This window comes from Equus przewalskii, chromosome 28 (assembly GCF_037783145.1).
Source record: "Equus przewalskii isolate Varuska chromosome 28, EquPr2, whole genome shotgun sequence".
In the NCBI taxonomy this organism is placed as follows: domain Eukaryota; kingdom Metazoa; phylum Chordata; class Mammalia; order Perissodactyla; family Equidae; genus Equus; species Equus przewalskii.
In genome coordinates, this window is record NC_091858.1 from 31,694,117 (window position 1) to 31,719,592 (window position 25,476).

The following is a 25,476-nucleotide window of genomic DNA, read 5'->3' on the forward strand; positions in this document are numbered from 1 at the left end:
CAGTGATTTGGCTCCTTGAATAACTCTCCTGAGAACTGAGCAAGGGACAGCCTTATTCACAAATATACCTCCCTATAATTTATTAGACAGACTGTGTTTGGGTTTTGACAAATTATAGCGAGAGTCCAGCATCTGGTTCCGCTGATTTCCATAAAGAACATATTTTATTTTCAAAATTTTATGACTGTAACTTAAGGTCAATGCATCAAAAACTGAGTTTACTAGATAATGAATTCCTTGATATTTAAGGCACACAAAAAAATTAATCCCTGTTTGCCTAAAACAAAATCAGTTAGTGAGCTCAGATAAAATAGATATATTAGTTTTGCTTTCAACTAACCTCGTATGTGTATAAATCTCTAAGTCTGCTTGTAGTTCGTGTTTATTCCTTGGAAGTTAATGAAATAGGAAACAGAAACTTAATGAATGGGAGTGAGAAGGGAGAAGAAAGCAGGAACTGATGACAAGACAAAGCCAGTTTCATAGGCTGACAGAAATCACAGCAGTGTGCAAACCATCTGTTCTGACCTAGGAGGCTGACAAGCCAACCAGATTGCTGAAGTCTTCTACTCAGAAGAAGTTTGAAGATCAGACAAGTTAGTGTCAATGTAAGATTATTGATTAGTCTTGGAGAGTCAAAAATAATTTCAGTTCTAGCTAGAACTTGTGTTAGAAAGTCATTTTGAATTCTTAAGTTCTGATATAATAAACAGTGAGCATCTCCTTAGGCAATATTTCAGCCACACCAGTAGTTCTCAAATGAATGCTTTAAATTAAAAAAAAACCCTCTAATATAAAACAATGACAACAACAAAACCAAGTTCATAAACCATGAGGATGTTAGGGGCCAGCCTGGTGGTGCGGCGGTTACGTTCACACGTTCTGCTTCTCGGCGGCCCGGGGTTCGCCGGTTCGGATCCCAGGTGCAGACGCGGCACTGCTTGGCAAAAGCCATGCTGTGGTAGGCGTCCCACATATAAAGTAGAGGAAGATGGGCATGGATGTTAGCTCAGGACCAGTCTTCCTCAGCAAAAAGAGGAGGATTGGCAGCAGTTAGCTCACGGCTAATCTTCCTCAAAAAAAAAAAAAAAAAAATGAGGAAGTTAGATGAGAGACCACATAGTGTGGTGGGTAAGGACACTAAGCCTGGGGCTGAGCTCCTCGGGTTTGTTCCATGTGGTCTCTCTGCCCCTTTCTTTCTACCTTACTTTGGACAAGATACTTAACCTGTCTGTCTCAGTCCCTTATGAGTAAGAGGGACCTACTGATACTGCCTACTTCCTAAGGTTATTCAAGGATAAAGTGAGTTAACATTTTAAAACAATTATAACACAGCTGGCACATAATAAGCACTATACAACTGTTTATGAACATGATGGTGATGATAATGATGCTGATGATAGTGATGATAATGATGATGATGTCTTCCTTGAAGCTGTATCATAATTTTAATGCCCACTGTCTTGCTTCCTAAAGTCTGTTTGTTCCTGGACACACTCTACTTACCTTATAATACTCCTACTGATGGCTATTTGACTAGAGCCTATTTACCTTTCAGCCAAGGTAAGCCACTGAGTAAGTTTCAGATTGGATTAGAATTCAAAGATCTAATTTCTATTCTCTTTTCTAACATCTAGGGAAAAAGCAACTTTAGGAAAAAATATTTACAAATAGGAACATGATGTTTTCATTCAAATAGTATTTGAAAGGTTATCAGGTAGATGGAATCTTGCTTTGCTTTTTGTGGTTCAAAGAGCGAGATTTGGGCCAATGGATTCCAATTTATTGGGAAATAGTTTTTTGGCTCAGTGGAAAAGAACTTTCCAAATGTCAGTGTTTTCTAAAGAGTACTTGGGCCGCTTTGGAATGTAGTGATTTGCCTGTCAGTGAAGGTATTCAGACAAGGCTGGCAATGAAATTGCAATTCTGAGATGCTTGCAATCTTAATTCACTTGCCAAACCTTGGCTTTTTTATTTTTTCTAGAACAGTTATCCTAGTATTAGTACCTATTTTGCTAATTGGGTGAATGTGAGTATCAAGTATGGAAATATATTTAAAACTCCTTGAATTTGTTATACTTCTATAATATTCTTACTTTCAAATATGCAGATATCTTTTTTCAAGCTTATCCTTTGTCTGGTTTGTCTTTTAATGAATTAATTTCTTCAGCAAAAAAATACTGGGTTATACAATATGCCAATCCCTGGTCTGATCTTTACAGATAGAAGGTAGAACAAGACAAATTCCTTTTCCTCAAATTTCCTTTTGACATAGGAAAGATATGTTAGCAAAGTGCCATCCACATCAGACTGAAGAGACAGGAATCAGAGAATGACAGTACTTGAGCTGATTTCCAGGATGCATCAGGCTAACGAAATAGACAGAGTGGAGAAGCTGCAATAATTAATGCGATGTGGTCTTGGTATAGACACACATGTAAGTACCTATGAGTACATATAAACTCATGTCCCTACTCACATTTTTACCAAAAACTTTTAGGTGGAGTGAAAGCTAAAATTTAAGACTGAACTAATTTGTAAAAGTTGGAAGAAAATATAGATTAAGATCTCACTTATTATGGTGCAAAAAGATATAAACAATATAAGAAATCACAAAGGAAATGATTTATAGATTTGACATAATATAAATTACATTTTACTCAAAGTATTATTAGAAAAATATTCAAAGATATGCAAAAACTGAGAAAAATATTTACTGCTTACATGACAAGAGTTCTTAATTTTAACAAATGGAGAATTATTTCAACAAAAAGACACATGTTCCAGCAGAAAAATTGGCAAAATATAAAAACATATTTCACTAAAGAATACAAATAATTAATAGCTTGTAGATGCATGTTCATCCACACACTAAACTAAGAAATTAATTAAAATGATATCATTGTTTTTTAACTATCAACTTATCAGAAAAATTAAATGATAATACCTAGTATTGGGAAACAAATAGAGAACAGACTCTGTTTCTTATCAACGCATCTTTATTTTGGTACAGACTTTCTGGATACCATTTTTACAATACATACCTTAAAATATTCTGAGAATTTATCCCATAAAACAAGCTACACAATGAAAAAAGATTTATCTAAAATGATCATTGTTACCATGCTGTTTGTAAGAGTGATGCATTAGCTTCCTATTGCTGCTGTAACAAATTTAGTGGATTAAAAAAACACAGATTTATCATTTTTTACAGTTCTGGAGTCAGAAATCTGAAATGAGTCTTACTGGGCTTATTGAAATGGGCTGAAATCAAGGTATTGGCAGGGTTGCCCTCCATCTGGAGCCTCTAAGAGAGAATCCATATTTTTACTTCTTCCAGTTTCCAGAGGCCACCTGCATTCCTTGGCTCATGGCCCCCTTCCATCTTCAAAGCCAGCAGCTTAGCATCTTCAGATCTCTTTCTGAATCTGACCCTGACTCTCCTGCATCCCTCTTTCAATTATTAGGACCTTTGTGATTATATTGAGCCCACCCAGATAACGTGGGATAATCTCCAAATCTCAAAATCATTAATTTAATCACATTTGCCAAACCCCATTTACCAAACATATTTGCAGGTTCTATAGATTAAAGATGAAGCTCTGCAGGGGGCTATTATTTTTCCTACCACTGAACAAAGTAGAAAATTGGCAAAATATATCATGAAACTTTCAAATGGTAGAATGCGCCATAATCTTTAAAAAATATCTTGATAAACTTATGTAACAGTTTAAAATATTCATAATATATTGACTAAAAATGAGGCTTGCAAAGCAGTATATAATAATCATAACTTTGGGAATTAGTTATAATTCTTATGATGAAAAAACTGGGAAGATAAACAGTGAATAGTCTGTGTTTTTCTGGTTTTATTTTCATTTTTTCTACAATGAACATATATTACTTTACTATCAGTAAAATAGTTTTTTATAGAAACATTGTCAAATTTGAAAGTTTGTATTTAGAGAAGAGGTTAAGAACTTTCATCAAGTCCTTAAGCAGTAGGCTAATGTGGATTGTTACTTTGGAAAGTGAAAGTAGTTCAGTAAAGGTCAGACTTCTTAATGATTCTCTGATATTTGACCTTACCATGGACATAAAATCAGTGGCTTCATGATCAGAGGTTTATTAATGCATTTTATTGACAGAGCATTGACATAAAACTCATTTTATAGATAATGAGTTTAATTTTCCTACTATCATATTTGAAGTTCTTTCTTCTGTTAAGTTCAAATATTGCATGTTTATTAAAAAAATTACTTTTGTGATAGAGGGATTCAAGCCAGTAAGATAATGTCAAATATATTATAATTAAAATATTTTGATGATTTTAAATTTTGAAGTGCATTTTGGAATGTAAGATTAGGAAATGTCCATCCTCAGATTGTTTGAGGAAAAACTAGGTAAGACTATTTGAACGTCAAGAAATTTAACATTCAGCTTCAATAAAGTATATAGATTGTGGAAGGCTAGGTAATGACCCTCAAGGATATCCAGAACCTAATCCCTGGGACCTGATACTTACTTCATATGCAAAAGGGATTTTGAAGTTGAAATTAAGTTAAGGATCTTGAGGTGGGGTGATCCTCTTGGATTATCTGAGTGGGCCCTAAATCCAAACACAAGTATCCTTACAAGAGGGAAGCAGAGAGATATTTAACCAGAGAAGAAGGTATTGTGACTACTGAAACAAGGTGCTACTTATTGACTTTGAAGATGGAGAAGGGATTGCTAGCCAAGGAAAGCAGAGAATGAAGCTCCAGAAGTCCAGAAATTGAAACATATAAGGACACTCTTCCCTAGAGCCTCTGGAAGAAGTGAGACTCCTCCAACACCTTGATTTCAATCTAGTGAAATTGATTTCAAACTTCAGACTGCCAGAACTGTAAGAAAATAAATGTATGATGTTTTAAACCACCAAGCTTGTGGTAATCCGTTGGAGTAATCGTAAGAAATAAAGTCATAGCTAGACCTCTTTATTGTAATATTTACCACCAGATGTCTTTATAGAGTGTATGAGCTAATTTTTGAAAAGATAAAACCAAAGGATTTATGATTGCTATGTAATTGTCATCAATAATTTACAATTATACTTCCAGTGTAAATGCCAGACTTGAAGTACACATGAATTCTTATTAAATTAAACATGAACTTGGCAGAAGTGATGCCAGCAAGATGGTGCAATAGGAATCCTAATGCTTGTTCCCACACAGAAACACTCATTTATCAAGGGTGTTATAACATATGGACCAATATATCTCTATTTCCAAAGCCCAGTTAAGAAATCACAGTTCCCTAGGCAAGCACAAATCCAAGAACAGCCACATTGAAATGGGTAGGAAGGTCAATTTCTCTTTACCTGAATCAGTTTCTAACACCAAGCCAGTACAGCACAGTGCCATTTGAGAATACCCTGGCTCATGACTTCTCCCTTAGGGGGAAAGAGAAAAGCAGAGCAAGTATCTAGTGTTCTGGCTTTTCCAAGGGCTGCTCTAGGAACAGGTTTCTGTCTTGCCTCATTGGGAACACTGACAGAACTGGTGTCTTTGGATGTCTAGGGTTCACTGAGAACAAAGAAGAGTAAGGAGCAGCTTGTTGCAGTGGCACAGCTCAGCATGATTGGGAAAAAGTACACAGCTTGAGGATTCTCCCTTGGGAGAGAGAGGAGGAGTTCCAGTATAACAGATGTCAGAGGGACTGATATCTGTCTTTTCTAACTCAGAGTGGTGATGGGGAGCTGGCATACTTTAGATGCTCAGTGGCCACTGAGAACAAGAGAGATCTGGTCAGATTGCTGATGTCAAACCAAAATTTGTAGTGTCACAAACAGTCATCAGAAGGAGTAAGATTATGAGTTCCTTAAAAAGAAACCAAGAAGCCACTCTAATTGAGAAATTGCACACACAGGTCTTTAGAAGTCATGTCCCCCCACAAAAGGTTTCAGAGGTCACCAGAATGTCTAACCAAGCTGATTAGTGAGGGTCTTCTTCTGTATAAAGCTAGTTCCTTAAAGACTAGAAGAGATAGCTGCTTTTTTTCAAATACACAGGCTCCAATACTGAGTTACAAGACACCTGATGAAACAGGGAAACATGGTCCAAAAAGAGAATAAAATAAATCTCCAGAAACTAGTCTTAAAAAAATAGAGCCATATCAATTACATGACCTAGAATTCAAAATAACCATGATAAAGATGCTCTGTAAACTCAAAAAAACAATGCGTGAACTAAATGAGAATATCAACAAACAGAGAGAAAATATGAAAAAGAACCAAACAGAAACTTGAGAGTTGAATAAATGAACTGAAAAAATTCCCTAGAGGGGCTCAAAAGAAGGTTGACAAAGCAGAAGAAAGAATCTGCAAACTCAAAAGCAGGTCATTTGAAATTATCCAGTCAGAGGAACAAAAAGAAAAAAGAATGAAAAAGAGTGAAGAAAGCCAAAGGTACTATGGGACACCATAAAGTAAACTGATGTACACATTCTGGGAGTCACAGAAGGAGAAGAGAAAAAAGGGCAGAAAGCTTATTTAAAGAAATAATGACAGAAAACTTTCCAAATCTGGGTGAGGAAATGGACATCTAAATTCCAGGAGCTCAGTGGACTCTAGCTAGGATAGATTCAAAGAAATACACACCAAGACATATTATAAGTAAACTGTCAGATGTGAAAGACAGACTTTTGAAAGCAGGAAGAGAAAAGCAACTCTTTGCCTACAAGGGAAACCCCACATGACTTTAAATGGATTTCTCGGCAGAAACCTTTTAGGCCAGAAAGAGTGAGATGATATACTCAAATTGCTGAAAGAATGAAACTGCCAACCAAGAGTATTATATCCACCAAAACTTTCCTTCAAATATGAAGGAGACATAAAGAATTTCCCAGATATGAAAAAGCTGAGGGAGTTTATCGCCACTAGACTTGCCTTACAAGAAATGTTAAAGGGAGCCCTTCAAGCTGAAATGAAAAGACTTTAAATAGCAACACAAAAGTCTATGGAAGTCTAAAGCTCATTGGTAAAGGTAAATGTATAGACAAATGCAGAATACTGTAATACTGTAGTCATGGTGCATAAATCACCTTTAATTCTGGCAGGGAAGTTAAGACAAAAATGTTAAAAACCTATAACTAAAAAAATATGTTAATGTATACATAATATGAAAAGACATAATTTGTGAAATCAATAATTTAAAGTGGTGGAGGAGAGGAGTAAAAGTTTAGAGTATTTGTTTTTTTTTCACCTGGGCTAACAACTGTTGCCAATCTTTTTTTTTTTTTTCCCCCTGCTTTATCTCCCCCAACCCCCCCGTACATAGTTGTATATCTTAGTTGCAGGTCCTTCTAGTTGTGGGAAGTTTAGAGTATTTGTGTGTGATTGAAGCTAAGTTGTTATCAGCTTAAGTAGATTGTTAACTATAAGATGTTTTATGTAAGCCCCATGGTAACCACAGAGAAAATATCTATGAAAGATACACAAAAGAAAAGAAGAAGGGAAGCAAAGGATGTCACTAAAAAAATATCAATGAATTAGAAAGGAAGACAACAAGGGGGAAAAGAGAGCTGTTCTTCCTCCTCAGACCCAAGGGGAGATTCTATTCCTTGCGTCCTCCAGGTTCTGGTGGTTGCAGGCATTGATTTGGGTCCTCACTGGTTTGAGGCCACATCATTCCAATCTCTGTCCCTATCTTCACAGTATCTTCTCTTCTTCTGAAATTTTATTAAGGTGCATTTAATGTATGTATTAATTTTGAGAGCACTAATATTTTCATGATCCTAACCAAAAATATAGATACCTTTCATTGTTCAAGTCTACTTTTTTGTCTTTCAGGGAAAGTTTTGCAGTTTAATTCACGTAAATTTTGAACATTTCTTGTTAAGTTTATTATTTAACCTTTTGTGACCACTATAAATCAAATTTTCCAGTGTATCTTCTAACTGGTTATTATTTGTCTGTACAAATGCTATTGATTTTTTGCATGTAAATTTTATATCCTGCTACATTGCTGAGTTCTCTTATTATTTGAATTAGTTTTGTCACTGATTCTCTAAGACTGTCCAGGTACACCATTGCGTCATCTGCAAACAGAGGTAGTTTTATTTCTTGTTTTCTAATTCTATGTCCCTGATTATTTTTCCTAATCTAATTGATTTGGCAAATACATCTAGAAGAAGCTTAAATAGAAGCAGAGATTATGCTTGATTTCCTTGTTCCTGACTTTAGTGGGAATGCCTCATTGAGTAATATTTTGGGTTTAGAGTTGTGATGTTTATATATAAAAGAAAACATCCATCCATTCTTATTTCTCAAGAGTTTACTAGGAAACAGCAATTTTACTAACATCACTTGTAGATTGAAATAAAAACAATTGGTAAAAGATTGTGTGTGTTTGTACATTTATTTTAGGTCATATGGAAATGGGCTCTAGTTCCTTCTTTGAACCTAGAAAGTTGCTTTTCCTTTCAGCTTCTGTGTATTCTGATGTTCCAAGTTGCTGCCTTTGCTCATCTGAATTCTTCTACTGTGGTTGGTTAAAAAAATGCTTCCCTCCAAATATATTCACTTCCTAATCCCTGAAACCTATGAATACTACCTTATTTGGCAAAGACTGATATTTACCTTATATGATGTAAATTGTCATCAAGTTAAAGATCTTGAGAGGAGAAGCTTATCCTGGAATATTCAGGTGGGCCCTAAATCCAATCACATGTCTCTTTATGAGGGAGAGGCCAGGGAAGTTTTAAGAGAGACAAACTCAGAAACCAGTGCAGAATTCAGACGTCACCTGGACAAGATGATCAAAATTTGCATCACTACTGAGGGGCTTATGGACAGAATATGACCTATATAGAATTCTAGCCAAGAAGGAATGATCTTAACCAAATCATGAGGAAGCAGCAGACACACCCAAAAGGAAGAACATTCTGTTTAATAAGGAGGGAGTGGGGTTGCATTCCTCAATAATTTTAATGTCATAGAGACAAAGAAAGCCTGTGGAAATGCTCCAGATTAAAGGACACTACAGAGATGTGTCAAATAAATGCAATTATTACCCCTAGACTGGACCCCGTGGTGGTGGTGGTGGGGCCACTATAAAGTTCATCATTGGGTCAGTCCAACTGATAAAATTGGAATACAAATGATAGGTTTGACACAAGTATTATATCAATGTTCTATTTCCTGAAGTCTATAACTGTGCTGTGGAGAACCTCTCTGTGTTTCTATATAATTATCCAGAGAGAGGGAGAGACATATAAGAAAACAATAAAGTATATGCTATTAAATGTTATAAAATATGTAAAGGATGCACAGTTTTTCTTTGTACTATTCATTTTCTGCCTGCAACCTTTTTTGTGAATTTGAAGTGATTTCCAAATAAAAATTAAAATATATTTAAAAAGGTCATTTTAACCTTTTATGGAAAAGCCCATTAAACCAAATTGTTTATGATGTCAGATTAGAGCTGTAAGTTGAAATCCTCAGATTCTTTCACATGCATGACGGACTTGTGCAATTCACATTATCTGCCCCATTGCCCTTGACAAATAGAATTGTGCAATATTTAGATTTTTCACAGAGTGGAAATCTGTCAGTGAACAATTGTACATTGGACATTAGCAAGCTCTTCTTGCTCTTTTTATATGCAACAAATTCACTTATGCTAATATGTGTATTATTTTAAAAATATTGTCATAGCATCCAGAGTTTCTAAATCTCCATCAACATGAGCGAGCTTTTCATTCCCTCATTTCCCCTCTTTTATAAAGTCAACAGTGTCTCTCTACCATTTGCTGCCACCTTATCTACTCCACCCACTCTAATTAATGAGAAGAGAGAGTAAAAGTAAAGCTTGACAATGTGAAATAAAGCGCAGTTTTCTTACAAATGGATATCAGGACTGCAAACACAGAACTAGAGCTAATACATATACCTCTCCACATACCGTACCACACAACTAGTTTGGTTATAGAGGCAGCAAAATTGATTAATTTATGATTTTTTCTTTACAAAGGGCTTCGGAGTTCCCATGTAATATTTAAAACAACAGAAAAATCTATCTGTAATTTATAGACAATACATGTATCTCTTCCTCTTAAATACAGAGACACTCGATTAGGAGAAAAGAAAGAATACCTCCCCATTCGTCTATGGGATTATGCTATATCTTGGCTCAGGCTCAATTCCATGTAAGACCCATTAGCGATTCTGCCTAGAATGCTTGACTGTCAAAATTATAACTTACCTATAAAACTATAATTTTTTCATTATTAACATTATCATCAGCAGAAAATATTAGTGATGGTTTACAGTAAGTGTGAAATAAAATACAATTGCAGTTGACTATAATAACAAAAATATGAGGTAGTCATTTTATCGAAAATGAATGCTTCATTAACCAAAAAGCTTTTTTCCTCTTTTAATATCTTTTAAAAACTCAGTGTTATATACATAAATCTTTACATTTGATATTTTGTCATCAGAGAAATTATGTAAATTATATGATTATTACTCTACTTATCAATTGAATTTTAGGAAATTCCTTTAGAAACCTGATTCACTGCTTATCCAAGACTACCTTGATGTGAACCAGGAGAGGGGGAGCCTGGGAGGGAAGACGAAGAAACTTACAAACATGAAAAACCCTTGTCAACAAGTACTGGATGTGGCAGAACAAAATGTACATACAAACGTGAGGCATATAGAGCAAAAATGTTTTTAAATCCAGCCTCCATTATGGACATAAATATTCTATAGCTTTCATTCCGAAGGAACCAGGAGCATAGGAGAATCAGTTGTTGCAGATCTGCCATGAAGAGTTATTGAAATAAATCACTTTCTTCTCCGCCAGGATTGACATCTTCAAGTATGTGATCTACGGCATCGCAGCTGCGTTCTTTGTGTACGGCATTTTGCTGATGGTGGAAGGTTTCTTCACAACTGGTGCCATCAAAGATCTCTATGGGGATTTCAAAATCACCACTTGCGGCAGATGCGTGAGCGCCTGGGTATGTTATTTGTCTATGCTCAGGGTTGAATGTGAGTTTATTATTGTTCAATAGCACACAGGTGTTTGTATTCATCTGCCAAGAATGAAAGTATTTTTTTTTTTCAACACTGGAACATTTCCTCCTGTGATGGCTGTCTTAAATCTTAATAATATTATTTTTTAAATTAAGATTATACCATGTGAAAATTCAGTTCAAATTCTCAAATCATATGCAACACAGCTAGTTTTGTTTCTAGAGGCAGATTGCTTTAAAGGGCTTTGGGGTTCCTGTACGATATTTAGAATAAGAGAAAAATCCATCCGTAATTTATAGACAATACCTGTGTCTCTCCTCCTTAAGTACATGTCTCTGCCCTTTAAATTTGGGGGGAATTATATCATGTAATTTCTGTTTAATATTGATATAAGAATTATACTAATTTAGGTTTTAAATTCCTATAACATCTAATGGGGAATCAAACTTGTAGTCACGCTCTAGAGCTAATGCAATGAAGACGATGCCTGTATATTTATTAATACACAAGAGTGGTGAGAATTGAGTAACATGGCTGAAAGTACTTTTGCATTTTAATGCAGAATGATCTTCCTAAAAAGAAACACTGGTGCTTCCATCTTTGACTAATGTGTTTTTCTTATTTTTCCAATGATATAGAAGAACATGCATTTAATTACAGCATATATTTAATATTAAGTAAGATGTCTCTAATAAAGAATTATATAATTTATGTCAACCTTACAGAAAAGTTCAGAAATACCTGTTATCCATCAGACATTATTTTTTTTACCAGCTTGTAACAAGTTCTCTTATGCTGCTCAGTGTTGGTAGTGATGATAAGCTTATAAAGCAGCTTGCTTGTGTTGTCTCTGGAATATTTGTAGTTGTCTCTGGAATAATTTCTTGTGAGACTCACTTCCTTTTTTTGGACAATGCTTATTATAATACCTAAGTTTTTAGGATCAGTAATGTCCAATTGCAGATCTGGAGGAAGTAAAATTAAAGGTCTTGGATTAATTAAAAAAATAAAATATGACTATTCAGTGGGCCAATTGTCAGTGATACCTAAGCAATTTCTCTATTAAGAAGGCAAGTTCTGATCTTAGATTCATTTATGTTCTGCCAATAGAACATAGTGAGTTCAATTAACCAAAGGCTTTTTCTTGTAACCGGGACAGTGTCATTCTAACACCATCTGTGGACCTTAGCAAGACGCTTAACTCTTCTGGATCGCAGTTCACTCACTTACAAAATGAAGACGTTAGATTATCTTTACAGCTCATGCCAGCTCAAAGAGTCCACGATTCCAAAGCACTAGCGGAATGGTAGAGAAAAAGGGTCTCCAAGCACAGTTTTACCAGTGGGAGGTACCTTTGCCAGGAAGAGTACAGGTGATTATGTTGTGTCATTGAGAACGGCAAAATCGCTTCGTAGGATTCTATGCAGAAGTAAAAAAATCACGGAAGAAAACGCACATCTATATATGGTTAATAATTACTTGCTTGCCATTCAAACCTCCCAAAGATATCTCAAATAAGAAATTTTAAAGCAAAAACATGAGCTGCATTTTTTTCTAGAATAGTAACGATTGTGTCACCAGTCCTACTCAACAGACCAGAAGGGTGGCAGCAGCTGCGTGGGCTCCTCCAGAGGCTATGCAGCAGGGAGCCAGCCCCCCAAGACGCCCCCACCCACTCCTTCAGCACCCTCTCTGCACCCGGGGAATGAGCAGAACTGGAGCAGAAGCAGAAGCTGCATTCTTGTGCATTTTGCAGAAGTAGCAATGCCGCATAGTGTTTGAGGGCTCCAGTTGCGCCCTGGCTACGCCACCACTGCCTGCGTGGTGGGACGGGTTCCACCGGCCCAGAAGTAAATAGTGGTGGCTGCAGTGAAGCAGAACCCTGTGACCCTCCCTCCCCACCACACCCAGCTTGCTTATCACGCAAAGCCTGTGGCTCCATGAAATCAGAGGGGAAAAAAACAAAAGAAAGTTTTATCAGTCATCCTCTCCTGCTACATGTCTTGCTTTTTTTCTTATTTCCATTCTGCTGTTTTTTCTTCCCCACTTTGTAGATGGACTGTATCTTACAGTCTGCTTCGTAACCTATGAGTTCACTGGTTAGCCTGTTGCATGAATCTCCCTTAGCTTTTAGCAACGTACTTTTGACGTTAGATCAATGCCTTTCTATTCAGAATACTGAATACTATTAAAGGGTCGAATAAATTTTTTGGCAACAACCATGTTATATGAAAAACTTCCAGAATTAGTACTCAAAGAAACTTGTTATTCTATCTCTCTGTGGCATATAAAAAATAAAGTGGTTACTAACTGAATCTACATCAATACGAATGCAATTAATTTTAAAGCAGCATTGTATCACTGAATAGAGGATGCTAATCAATATCCTCTTTTCTTAATGAATGCTTTTCAACTTGATCTGCATGATGTGTTTCCTCCCATGCAGTATCAAGACCAATTCAATTTCAAAATTTTAAATGCTGTCATTCAAAATCCTAAATGTGAGGCACATAAAACACAAAAGTGTGGTATTAACCTTTGGGAGTGAAAACCAATATTAACTAGTTTATTAGGACATTGTGTGAAAAGTTATCAAAACGTTTTAAGCAACTAAATTTATTTAAATTAAATATTAAATGGCACCAAGTTGACTGCAAGTCAAACACATGTCATTAAACATGGACTTATTTAGCTTAATGAACATAGAAATATTTGTTGCCTTTGAGTTTCTTCCCCATTAAATTTTAAACCAAAAAAATTATTCCACTGAAACTTGGGAGGCGTTTAGCATCTCACATTTTGAAATCTTGGGATATTTCTCGCTCCCATCACCAAGTTTTCTTATTTGTAAAAGTTTCCCATTACTGTTATGACACCAATATGGACCTCAGTATTTCTCTCTGCTTGTTCTGACATTTCTGAATTTTAAACCCAGTAGTTTTGAAGTAGTAGGGATATTAAATGTACTACTCTCTGTGGAAATTAACTCTCTTATTTTCCATTAATCTACCTGCTCTCAAGGTTAAATAAAACAATGAAAACTTTCGACAGTATGTGTATTCCTTTGCTAGGGCTGCCGTAGCAAAGCGCCGCAAACTGAGTGGCTCAAACAACAGGAATTTATGGTCTCACAGTTCTGGAGGCGAGAAGCCCAAGATTAAGGGGTTGGCAAGGTTGGTTCCTTCTGGGAAGAACAATCTGTTCCTCCCGCCTCTGGTGGAATGCTGGTGACCCTTGTCACATTTTGAAATCACCCCCATCGCTGGCTTTGTCTTCACACAGCATTCTCGCTGTATGCTTGCCTGCCCTCTGATTCCCTTTCTAAAGGACACCAGTTATCCCAGGTTAGGGCCCACTCTAATGACCTCATTTTTAATTTGCTTATGTCTGTAAAAACCATCTCTCCAACAAAGGTCACATTCTCAGGTACTGAGGGTTAGGAATTCATCGTATGAGTTTTGCAGGAACACAACTCAACTCATAACAGTGCGCCTTATAGCAGCCACCATAGGCCACACAGTGTTTAAAGCAATGAACTTGAGCGGATACTATCGTTACCCCCATTTTACAGATGAAGAAACATATTGTATTTATTTACTTTTAAATACCTTTCCTGTTAGCCTCAGATATTTATAGATTTTGACCATGGCATATTAGACTAGTATTTATAAGACGTAGTCTATATAATTACCTTTAAATCTATTCGCTATGTCCTACCTCACAGTTCATTTTCATAGCTTAAATTTAAGTTTTAATCATAAGTCTATAATAATAGTAGGTAATATTTCTTAGGTGCTTACATATTCCACTAGCTATGCTATACCCTTTACAGAATATGAGGGCATTTAATCCTCCAAACAACTGTGTGAAGTAGATAGAGTATTACCCTCATTTCACAGATGAGGAAACCACCACCCAGAGAAGATAAGCACTTACCCAGGGTACATGGTGGGTAGGGGGCCAGATTTGAATTCAAGCATCTGGCACAGAGCCCCTGTCAATAACCCAGGATCAAGATTTGCCTTGTCATTTTTTGCTTTATTTGGGATAACTTAATAGGATAATTATCTAGTTGTGAGGGTTGTTTGTAATTCTCCAGCCACTTTCTGTTTTCCATTTTGTTGAGATCCTTCATTGACAACTAGAAAGTTCCTTCATTGCAGAGAAGTTCTCATTTTAACCTTTGCTTTTACCCACAATTGTGAATTGGCTCTTTTTTATAATACAAGGATGCTGTGTGGAACATGCAAGAACTCAGTAGTCTAAGATACTTTTCTATTTTGATGACTAACTATAAAAATCTTAAGGTAACTTTCTAAGTAAAGCTGTCATCAAGGAACTTTGCATTCTAGTCTGTATCTAAAATATAGTATTTTTTTAAATTAAATTTGAAAAAGTATCACTTGATCCAAGATTGCTGAGACAGAGTTCCTGGAATAAAGCCTAGTGTCTCTCTCAAATCTAAGATGGTGAAGGCAGCATTGTTTTTTTCAGATTATAACAATACACTTTAACAATGGTTTCTCAGTAGGAAAAAAAAAAAAAAGGAGGAAACAAACTGCTTCAGGCATAGTGGTAATATTTAGAAAAACTGTTTCAAAAAGCATTGCATCCTGGAAGAAGGAACTAGGATTTCATTTGCCACAGCTGACTGAAGCACATCTCACACAGTTTCAGAACTCAACTGGACAGTGGACCAATCTCGACGTGACTGTTCAGATATTAACAAGGCTGGCACATCAGTTATAGGAAAAAAGAAGACACAGGTCTCATTCTTTTTCAGATTTTGGGCATGAAAGGTGACAGGAGACTTGTTAGCCTCATACAATGACATAGACAAAATGGAAACATCTGTTGTAAAATGTAAAGCTTCTAGTGTTAGATTTTTAAATTCAAGAGACTTAGCCCCTGGAAATGAAAACTTGAAAAAAAAGTTTGACTCTTGCGGATGCCTCTCAGCTCACCATAAGCCATGATTGGAATTCAATCCAAATAAAAATAACCTCTCAAAATGTTAAGCCAAGGTTTTGTTTTGTTTGGACTTTGTTCTTTAGATTACTGAAATCATTAAAATGAGTCTTCTGCTAAACCTTTTTTTTTAATTTGTATGTTCAGTGGCATTTTAATTCTCATTAGACTTATCTACATATCAAATCATCCTAGGGTATGATTTTGAACCATTTGTGACTCCTTATATTTTTTAAATCCTACAGTATTTTTTCAAAAATAATTTTTTTTTTAATTGTGGAATAGTTTTAGTTTTATAGAAAGGTGAAGATGATAGAGTTTCCCTATCTATTAAACCCAGTTTTTCCTCTTATTAACATCTTACATTAGGATGGCACATTTCTCACAATTACTGAACCAATATGGAACTGTTATTATTAACTAAAGTCCATGCTTTATTTAGATTTCCTTAGTTTTTACCAGATGTTCCTTTTCTGTTCCGGGATCCAATTCAGGATACCATATTCCAATTAAGCCACCTTTCCGTAGGCTACTCTGACCTGTGACAGTCTAAGACTTTCCTTGTTTTTGATGACCATGACAGTTTTGAAGAGTGCTAGTTAGGCATTTTGCAGAAATGTACCTCAATTGAATTTGTCGGATGCTTTTCTCATGGGGTTTTGGACTTTGGGGAGGTACCCCATGGGGAAGACTAAAGAGGTAAAGTGTCTTTCTTGTCACATCATATCATGTATATCTAAAGTACTATTATTGAAAAAGAAAAAACTAAAGACATGAAATAGGACATTATCTGATCCATGGTTTCCTAAACAAAATAGTTCTATTAAAAATAATTGTTTTAAAATATATTTTTTCATAACCTGCACATAGCAGTATAATTCTCTATAGACCTCTATTTTCCTTTCATAGAATACTCAAAACCTTCAGTTTCTGATTTAATTAACATAAATTAAGTCTTAGAATTTAATGCCTATTGAAAATTTCTGGGGGAATATCTCCATAACTAATGAATTTGTAATTTCTACTTATAAAAATACTTTAGTTTAAATGAACTCATCTATAGGTATAGGTTTTCAATCAAAGTTTATAATAAAGCTAGAAATTCCTCTTAAGGATAGAAAATGTTCTCAAATTTATTGATTTTGTGAATCCCAGTGGGATATCCTGAATGCATTCGCTCACCGTAACTGCAGCTACTAGGAGTAACCTCAATTCTATATATTTAGGTGACACTGCCTAGATAGAAATACAATTTTTTAAATTGATTCATTTGATTTTAATGTGCCAAATATTTCCATACATGTAATAGTTATAATTTAAATAGGCCACTAGATGGGGGATGAAATAAAAATCGTGGATTACAAATGGTCTTTTATAGTATTGCTTGGTTAATGGATACCTCTCTTTTCCAATAAGGAGCTTTATGCCCACTGTGCTGGGAATAATCTTGAGGCAAAAGGTATGTATTTTTATATTTGCATTTAGACAAAAAGCAAGAGTTATATATTTTTCTGACTTTGGCTTTAAATCAATAACATTATGCAAAACATATTTCACCACATTTTTGAGATTCTATTTGTGTCTTTCTCATTTTTAGATTGACTACTATAGTTTGTTTTAAAATTCTTTATGGGGAAACTAAGTATACCAAAGATGTAAAAATTAAAAGTTCACTGAGGAATCACTAAGCCTAGCAGTATTATTTTGGGATCCTTGGTCAAAAGAACATTTCTCAGACATTGACAGTATAATTGATATTAAAATAGCATTCACTAAAAGAAATTTCCTCTACAGTAATATTTTCTGGAAAAGAATATATTCTACTAGGACAGTGATGCTTTTATTTTTAATATAATTTGATTTTATTTGAATTCTGCTTTCACTTGAAAAAGTAAAATCTCTTTGGCTGAATTTTCTTAAGATCTGTTACAAAGACTGAGGGACCATGCTGGGCACTGCTGATGTGAAAAGGAACAGGACAGTGTCCCTGACCCTGGGGAGCCCCTAGTCTAGCTGGAATAGTCAAGAGACTTGTACACAAGCACCTTCATGCTGAGCATATTGATGAACATGGGTAATTTACGGTGTTTGCATGGAAAGAAGGAGATTAAAGTCTGTGATAGAGAGGCAGTGTTTACCAGTATATACCCAAGGTGTCTTACAGTGAGTGCATGTTGTGGACACACAGAAAATTTTAATTATTAATGAGTTAATGAGTAAAAGGGCTCTTGGTGTGGGGTTTGGAGGACAGTGAGAAGTTCTTTGAGTAACCTGGAGGGTGTGAATTAAAATGAAATGCTTAGAATACTGTTATCCAGATGTTAGATCAGCCAGGTGCAATGTCCTGATGGATCATGTATTACATTCTGTTTGAATTTGATTTGTTGAATGAATGAGACCAATACAAGGTAATAAAGAAGAAAGCATTACAGTTAGTATATTTTTAAGTAGATTTTATATTTTAGAGCAGTTTTAGGTTCACAGTAAAACTGAGCGGAAAGTACAGAGATGTCCTATATACCACATGCCCGGACACAGGTATATCCTCCCTCATTATCAAAATCCTCCATCAGTACAATCAATGAACCTACACTGACACATCATGATCACCCAAAGTCCATAGTTTACTTTAGGGCTCACTCTGGGTGTTGTTCATTCTGTGGATTTGGACAAATGTGTAATGACATGTCTCCAACATTATGGTACCATACAGAGTACTTGCACTGCCATAACAATCTCCTATATTCCACCTGATCTTCCTTCTCTCTCCCCACCCCTGGCAAACACTGATTCTTTTACTGTCTTAGTTGATGTACAGTTTTGTCTTTTCTAGAATATCATAAGTTAGTGTCATACATTATGTAGCCTTTTCAGATTGGCTTCTTTCACTTAGTAATATGCATTTTTAAGCTTCCCTGCTTTTCATGTCTTAGCTCATTTCTTTTTGGTGGTGAATAATACTTCATTGTCTGGATACACCACAGTTTATCCATTCCCCTGGTGAAGGACATCTAGGCTGCTTCCACGTTTTGGCAATTATGAATAAAGCTACTAGATATATAGCAAATAGTTTGTTTAAACAATTTTCCAAACACTACTTGTGCTTAGGTGGTTTTGAGTCATAATGAAGATGATGATAATGATTTCATATTTTCGAGTAATTTACGTAATAAGTAATTTTTTTCTGCACTAAACTTTACTATATTTTCCAGAGCCTACTGAGTTCGATATTGTTAATGGTGTCCCATTTTGCATTTGTGGTGAGAGTCTATTCAGGTGCTCACTTCCTTTATTTTGACTTGATATTTTCACATGTTAGAGTTGTGGTTCTCAGCCAGGAGCTATTTTCCCTCCAGGGGACATTGAAAAATTTTGATTGCACATCTGGCATCTAGTGAGTAGAAGCAAAGGATGTTGGTCAACACACTGCGGCGCACAGGACATTCTCCATAACAAAGACTTTTCTGGCCCCAAATTTCAATAGTGCTGAATTTGAGAAACCCTGATTTAGAAATTTGGTTCATGTCCAGTACCTCACTTGTCTGTGCATTTGGCTGCTTTGTTGACAGTGGCATGAATTTCTGGCAAACCATCTCAATTGCATTTTTTTCTCTCTTTTTTTTTTTTTTTGAGGAAGATTATCGCGGAGCTAACCACTGCCAGTCCTCCTCTTTTTTTTTTTCTCTGAGGAAGCCTGGCCCTGAGCTAACATCCATGCCCATCTTCCTCTAGTTTATACGTGGGACGCCCACCACAGCATGGCTGCCAAGCGGTGCCATGTTCGCACCCAGGATCTGAGCCGGCGAACCCCGGGCCGCCGAGAAGCGGAACGTACGAACGTAACCCGGGCGCCACCAGGCCGGCCCCTCAATTGCGTTTTTTTTTTTTTTTTTTACTTCAAGTGCAGTACCCTGAGGAACCTAAGGATGAACATCAAAGAAAACTTCACATCAAATGTACTCATGAGAGCTTTACTGATGCCACCAGAGCGGTAGCTCTTAACACGGGGTGTCCATTCAAATCACCTGCAGAGATTTTTTACATGCCAGATATAGTTGGTATGGGCAAGTCCCGGGCATCTCTTTCTTTCTCACCATTGCCAGATGACCCTAATGCAGGGCCGTGGTTGAAAACGACTGTGAGAGGCCGTGCTCCCACAGCTAACGTCTACCCTGGTGAGCCTTCTTGACCACAGGATCCCTAAGCTCTGCGCTAATTCTGCCTTTGATAAAATCTAAAGCTCTTTCCTTTTGTTGTTCAAGTGGAAAAACGATTGCATTGATACTCCTTAAATGCATTCCAAACGGGAAAACATCATTTAAAAATGTATTATTGTGAAATGATGGGGCTCTGAGTTAAGATTTAGTGAACTCTTTTTATATCTTGTGCCTTGAAACTGTTAATGGGGGACCTCATAGACAACGATCCGAGGAGAACCTGATAATATGTTTTTGGTTACAAATTGACTGTGTCTATCAATAGATCCATTTTGTTCATTCCACTGAAGTTTGGGTCTGCCTTATACCTGAATCTGTCCGTTGTATCATAACATTCCATTCAATATGTGGCATATTTTTTCAGCATTTAGGCAGTTCAGCGATTTGGAGACTTGTGGAGTCAGAGTCAGCTGGCTCCTTTTCATCAATGCTGCCGATTTCTAAGGCGTTATTTTTACCTCGATGGGTGTGCATCTGCTAAAGTTCCACAGAAAGTCTGTAGCTCAACAAAGTGTGATTTTCTTAGACATCAAGTCTAAGTTTATAAGAGTTCAGATGAAAAACCAATTACCTTTTGCCAGTCATTTTCAAGTTAAATACACGGTAATCTCAATAGCTACAGGATCAATCATCAATTTTTGGCTTCTTCCAAAGATTATGAAAACCTTGCCTCTTGCATATCTGTGTTTCAACCTCCCTACTAAATTTATAACAATGATTACAATATCCAGGTTGAGATCAAAACAATAATGGCATGCTTTTTTCCAATTGCAAGGCACTAAGAAATAATTTATACCAATTTTGTTGAATTTAATACTAACACATAGTAGGCTCTCAACAAGTGTGCTTTGAGTGAAAATAAAAACAAAAGAAGAGATATGATAACAGGAGATGCTTATTGTGACAGTCAATTTGCAGGTTCTGCTGAAATGGTACTCAAATAATAATGTGATAATGAGATGTGCTAGATATTAATTATGAATCTGGCACCCAATCCCTGTGATTTTGTGGTGGTTTTTACTGTCCAAGATCAATGAGTTAATTAATCTAAACCAAACCAAGGAAATTTTACAGAATTCTTTTTCTTCATGAATTAGGAGGAAACGGTGAGCATTTTAATATGTGTAAGTGATACATTAAACAATGGCTAAAATAAGAAAAGCCAATGAGGCCACTTTATATATCTAACTTCCACAAAATCCGTCCCCTCCTGCTTTCTATAAACAGGGCCAGAGCTACTGAAAATTAAAATTCAGTGTTGTTCAGGCAATGAAAGTGAATTGCAACATAAATGGATTATTTCTGTCCATAACTAACCTTTAGAAATACAAAATAATTAATTTTTTGCTAACTCAAACAACTTCCTGTGTTTGGGTTTATTTTCAAAGTAAGATTTATTGTGGACCATGTTTGCTGTTAAGTGATTTCACATATTAGCTTCTTGTGTGTTTACGTCAGAGCCTGTGGGAGAGGTATGCTAATTTCCAGGTCACTCTGAGAGGTTAAATGATGTACCCAGCTCACACAACTAGTGAGCCAGTCCTCTGACTTCAAGTCCAGAATTACTTTTATTTCTTCTAGTTTTTATTTGTTTGTTTGTTCTCACTATACTCCTCAAACAGATATTGTGGAGTTGAATTTCAGAAAGTGTTTCATCTAAAAATAAATGTTAATAAAAGACACAAACAAGATTTTCAAAATCAGAAGAAATTTTCAAATCCTTAGAGATTGGTGTAATAAGAATAAGAGTAGCTTATTTATTTATTTAATGCTTAGATGACAAAATGAATATCTGCCATATTACTAACAATGGAAAACTAGAAATAGACGTAATTGTGAGATGTTATATAGAGTTTTTTAAGATTACACTTGATCAATTTGAATAATTTTTCAATCTTAAGAATTATCAGACTCTAAGATAAAACATAAAATAGGAAGATAGAATTGTGTTTTTAGCTGCTTAATTTGAGTACTTTGGTGAATGTGATTTGCTACTTCCTGAAACATAGCTAGTTTGCACTCAAAATTCAAACGTAAAGTCTTTTGTATCTTTCTTAGAACAAAACTTATGCATTAGTAGAAATGAAAATCTTTTCTCACAGTAAAGATTCAGCTTTATTAAGTGGCTGTAATATTAGAACTTCTGGAGGAAAGCAAATCTGAGTCAGTCCTGTGGTTTCAGAGGTCAAACCTTTCATTGCCGTATATAGGAGCAGCGGCAACACAGTTCAAAGTGTTCCAAGCCTCTTTGAATCTAAACCTATTGAATCGGAAGTTCCATTCTACAGTGAACAGCACCTTCAAAAGAAGCTTTTGAAAAGTCCCCTGGGACAGAAAGAAAAACAAGATAGAGAGGATGTAGGAAAAGCATGCTGATTATTCTCCCGTGGACCGTTGAGTCACTCAGCCCTCCAAAGTAACGTGCTGCAAGCTGCCGTTCACGTTCATTGTTCTTGAGATGATAGATTAGCCTTGAGACTTACAGTTGCAAGTAATTAAAATGTTAATAAAGAGGGCATTTTCCTCAAAAGAATTCCGTTAACTGGATTTTTTCAGTTTCGGGGTGGTTTCTAAATTTTCTAGAGCCTTTCTCCCTGAGTGAGAGCTCTCTTTGAGTAACTTCCCCAGAATCTGGAACTTCTCATTCTTTTTATTTTCTCCAAACATGAAATGAAATCTCATTCTCTTATTCTGTATAATCCTATCCTTCAGGCAAAACATATATTTTGGTGGTAGTAGCAATCCCAATAATACCATCTAGAATAAAAATAGCTAATATTCTGTCTGTGCTGCTTCTGTGTCAGGCTCTGTGCTAACTGCTTTTCATGTATCATCTCCTTCCAGCCTCTCTACAATCATGTGAGATCAATTTAGGATGTATTCTCATTTTACACAGGCAGATACAGAAGCATAAAGAGCAGCCTAGGCTCAATCCAGCTCAAAAGCCTATGCCTCTAATCAATATGCTATAAGGCTCCCTTTATTGCTAAATAAATGTGCCATTTAGGTTAGGGAAACAGTAAGTGAGTGGCATGTCAGGGCTTGATCAATCATCAATCGATCAATCTCTACCCTCTTACAGATGGAATCCAGTGGCAACGAATGGAAAATGACTTGCATCGTATCATGCAGATTAGTAATGTTAGGAGTGAATGGGTAATGATCTTTGCAGGATGCTTAGCAATACTTTGAGGCTGAGCAGACGTTTCTCACCTGGATTGGGTGCATCAGGCCATGAGAAACGAGGAATCCTGAGCTGGCAGCCACGCTACCCAGTGAACTTCATCAGTTGATTTGCCTCATTCCACATTCCAGAAAGAAGAAAGAAGAAAGACCACCCAAGAAATATTTTCCTTTCTCTCTGGTAGAGTCGAACAAAATGTTTACCATAGACAATCAAGTATGTTTCAAGACCAGATGTTGTCTAGATTTCCGCAGGGAATATTTTTATTCTTTTGACGAGTAAAATAAGGACAAAGTGTTTACTGCTTTCTGTGACTGCAATCTTACCGTTTACTGTTGCATATATTAGGCCCTCATCAAGTATGTGTTGAGCAAGATGAAATAATTCTAAAAGTGATATAAACTTTAATAATTCTATTAAAATAATAAGTAGCCATTGAAGGATATTTACTCCAGTTCCTTGACTGATTTAAGTAACTTAATACTCAACAAGTTTTATTTGCTATTATTTTTAAACCAGGCTTTGTTTCATCTTGGGTGTAAAAAGTGTAAATATGTCTGCTAAGTCATAGTTTAATGTCATTGTTAGGAAAGATGCTGGCTTATTAAACTCTCCAGCCACTAGAATTTCATAGTAGAACCTAACAGTAAGTGAGATTTGAGAGAAGTTAATGTTATTAGAAAGCGTGTGTTTAATTATGTCCTGGGTTTCTGAGGTACTGTGACATTTGGCAATTTATAGGAGACAGATTTGTTCTTAGGTCTCATTGGCTTTGTCTTGGCTCTTTTCATATTTGTTATGTAAATTCCCCACTATCCTTAATCCCAATAATCTCTCTCTGTGTTAATCACAATATGACTTTAATATATGTGTATAAGTTCTAACATGATATTAACACCAAGGGACATTTTTCAAAAGTATATATTCTGAGAGTTGTTAAATAAGTTTCACTTATTTGAGATTGCGCCAAAATCATGGAATAAAGTCTTGCTATAACTCGTCACCAAAGGAATTAATAGAGTTGAATGAGAGATTTAGTTTCATTCAGTGTGTTTATTTTATGTTGCATTGTCATTTTGAAAATGTGACTACCTGAGGTGTTAAAGTTAAGCCAGAATACACTACTGCTTCTCTTCCAAAGTCTTCTGGAAGTTTGCCTCTGAAACTCAGAAGGGGGCCAAATATCTATAGAAACCTAGCTTTTGGGGAGTAAGGGCTACATTTCAGACATTTTTAAATATAATCCTGTTGCTGTGTTACTTGATACAAAGATTAAAAGATTAAGTATAATTTATATTTAATTTAAATTAAATTTGTATTTAATTAAAATGATATTGAACTTAATCTATATTATATAAATTAAATAACAGATTAAAATATAATTTCACATTTATAGTTATGTTCACATATGCTGTTCATCCTGTGTTCTGAGTCTGATTATATAAATATAACACAATCATCAGGAGTTATTTCAGAAGATGAACAAACTCATACTATAGGGTGCTTGAACTCACCATACACAATATATACAGATACGAAGGAAGGAGGGGTAAAATTTGGAGTGGATCTCTTTCAGGATGTGACTTCAGATCCATTGGCACATGCAGAAATGCACGTACACACGGAACACATCTCTTTCCAACTTCCAATTTTGTTTTGAAGAAATAGTTAAGGGAGATTGAGTTGGAAGAGAGTAAGGGAAGTAAAATTATATTCCTTTTGGGGACATGTGCAAAACGTAAATCATAAAAACCAAACCCTGACGATTGAAAGAGCATATTGCTGTGTGGGTTACCCAGGAAGATGTCCCACATGTTCTGATGAGTATGAAGTCCACAAAGCTGGACATTCCTTGCACGCAGGAAACTGAATTCTCCACCTCTGTGTCACCAGGGCATAGGGCAGTAACTAATACTAGGCACAGTATTTGTGGATGGAAGGAATGAATAAATGAATGAATGACTCAGTCACTGAAAAATGGATAAGAATGTAGTTGTACAAATTCTCTCCTGGCTTTTGTCTTCCTTGATGTTTTCTGTATTTTGCTGGCAGGTAACTTGCTAATCATAAGGTCAGATACATGAGTG

The 25,476-nt window shown here is 35.9% G+C and overlaps 1 protein-coding gene across 7 annotated transcripts in view; it reads left to right on the plus strand.

Moving 5' to 3' along the window:
- GPM6A (glycoprotein M6A) overlaps nt 1-25,476 on the plus strand; it is a 307,705-nt gene that overhangs the window by 263,986 nt on the left and 18,243 nt on the right. For all 7 annotated transcript variants that reach the window (XM_070598360.1, XM_008525670.2, XM_070598356.1 and 4 more), the window contains one exon: nt 10,848-11,004. In XM_070598360.1, coding sequence (XP_070454461.1) covers nt 10,848-11,004 — 157 coding nt within the window. The remainder of the gene's footprint in view (nt 1-10,847; nt 11,005-25,476) is intronic.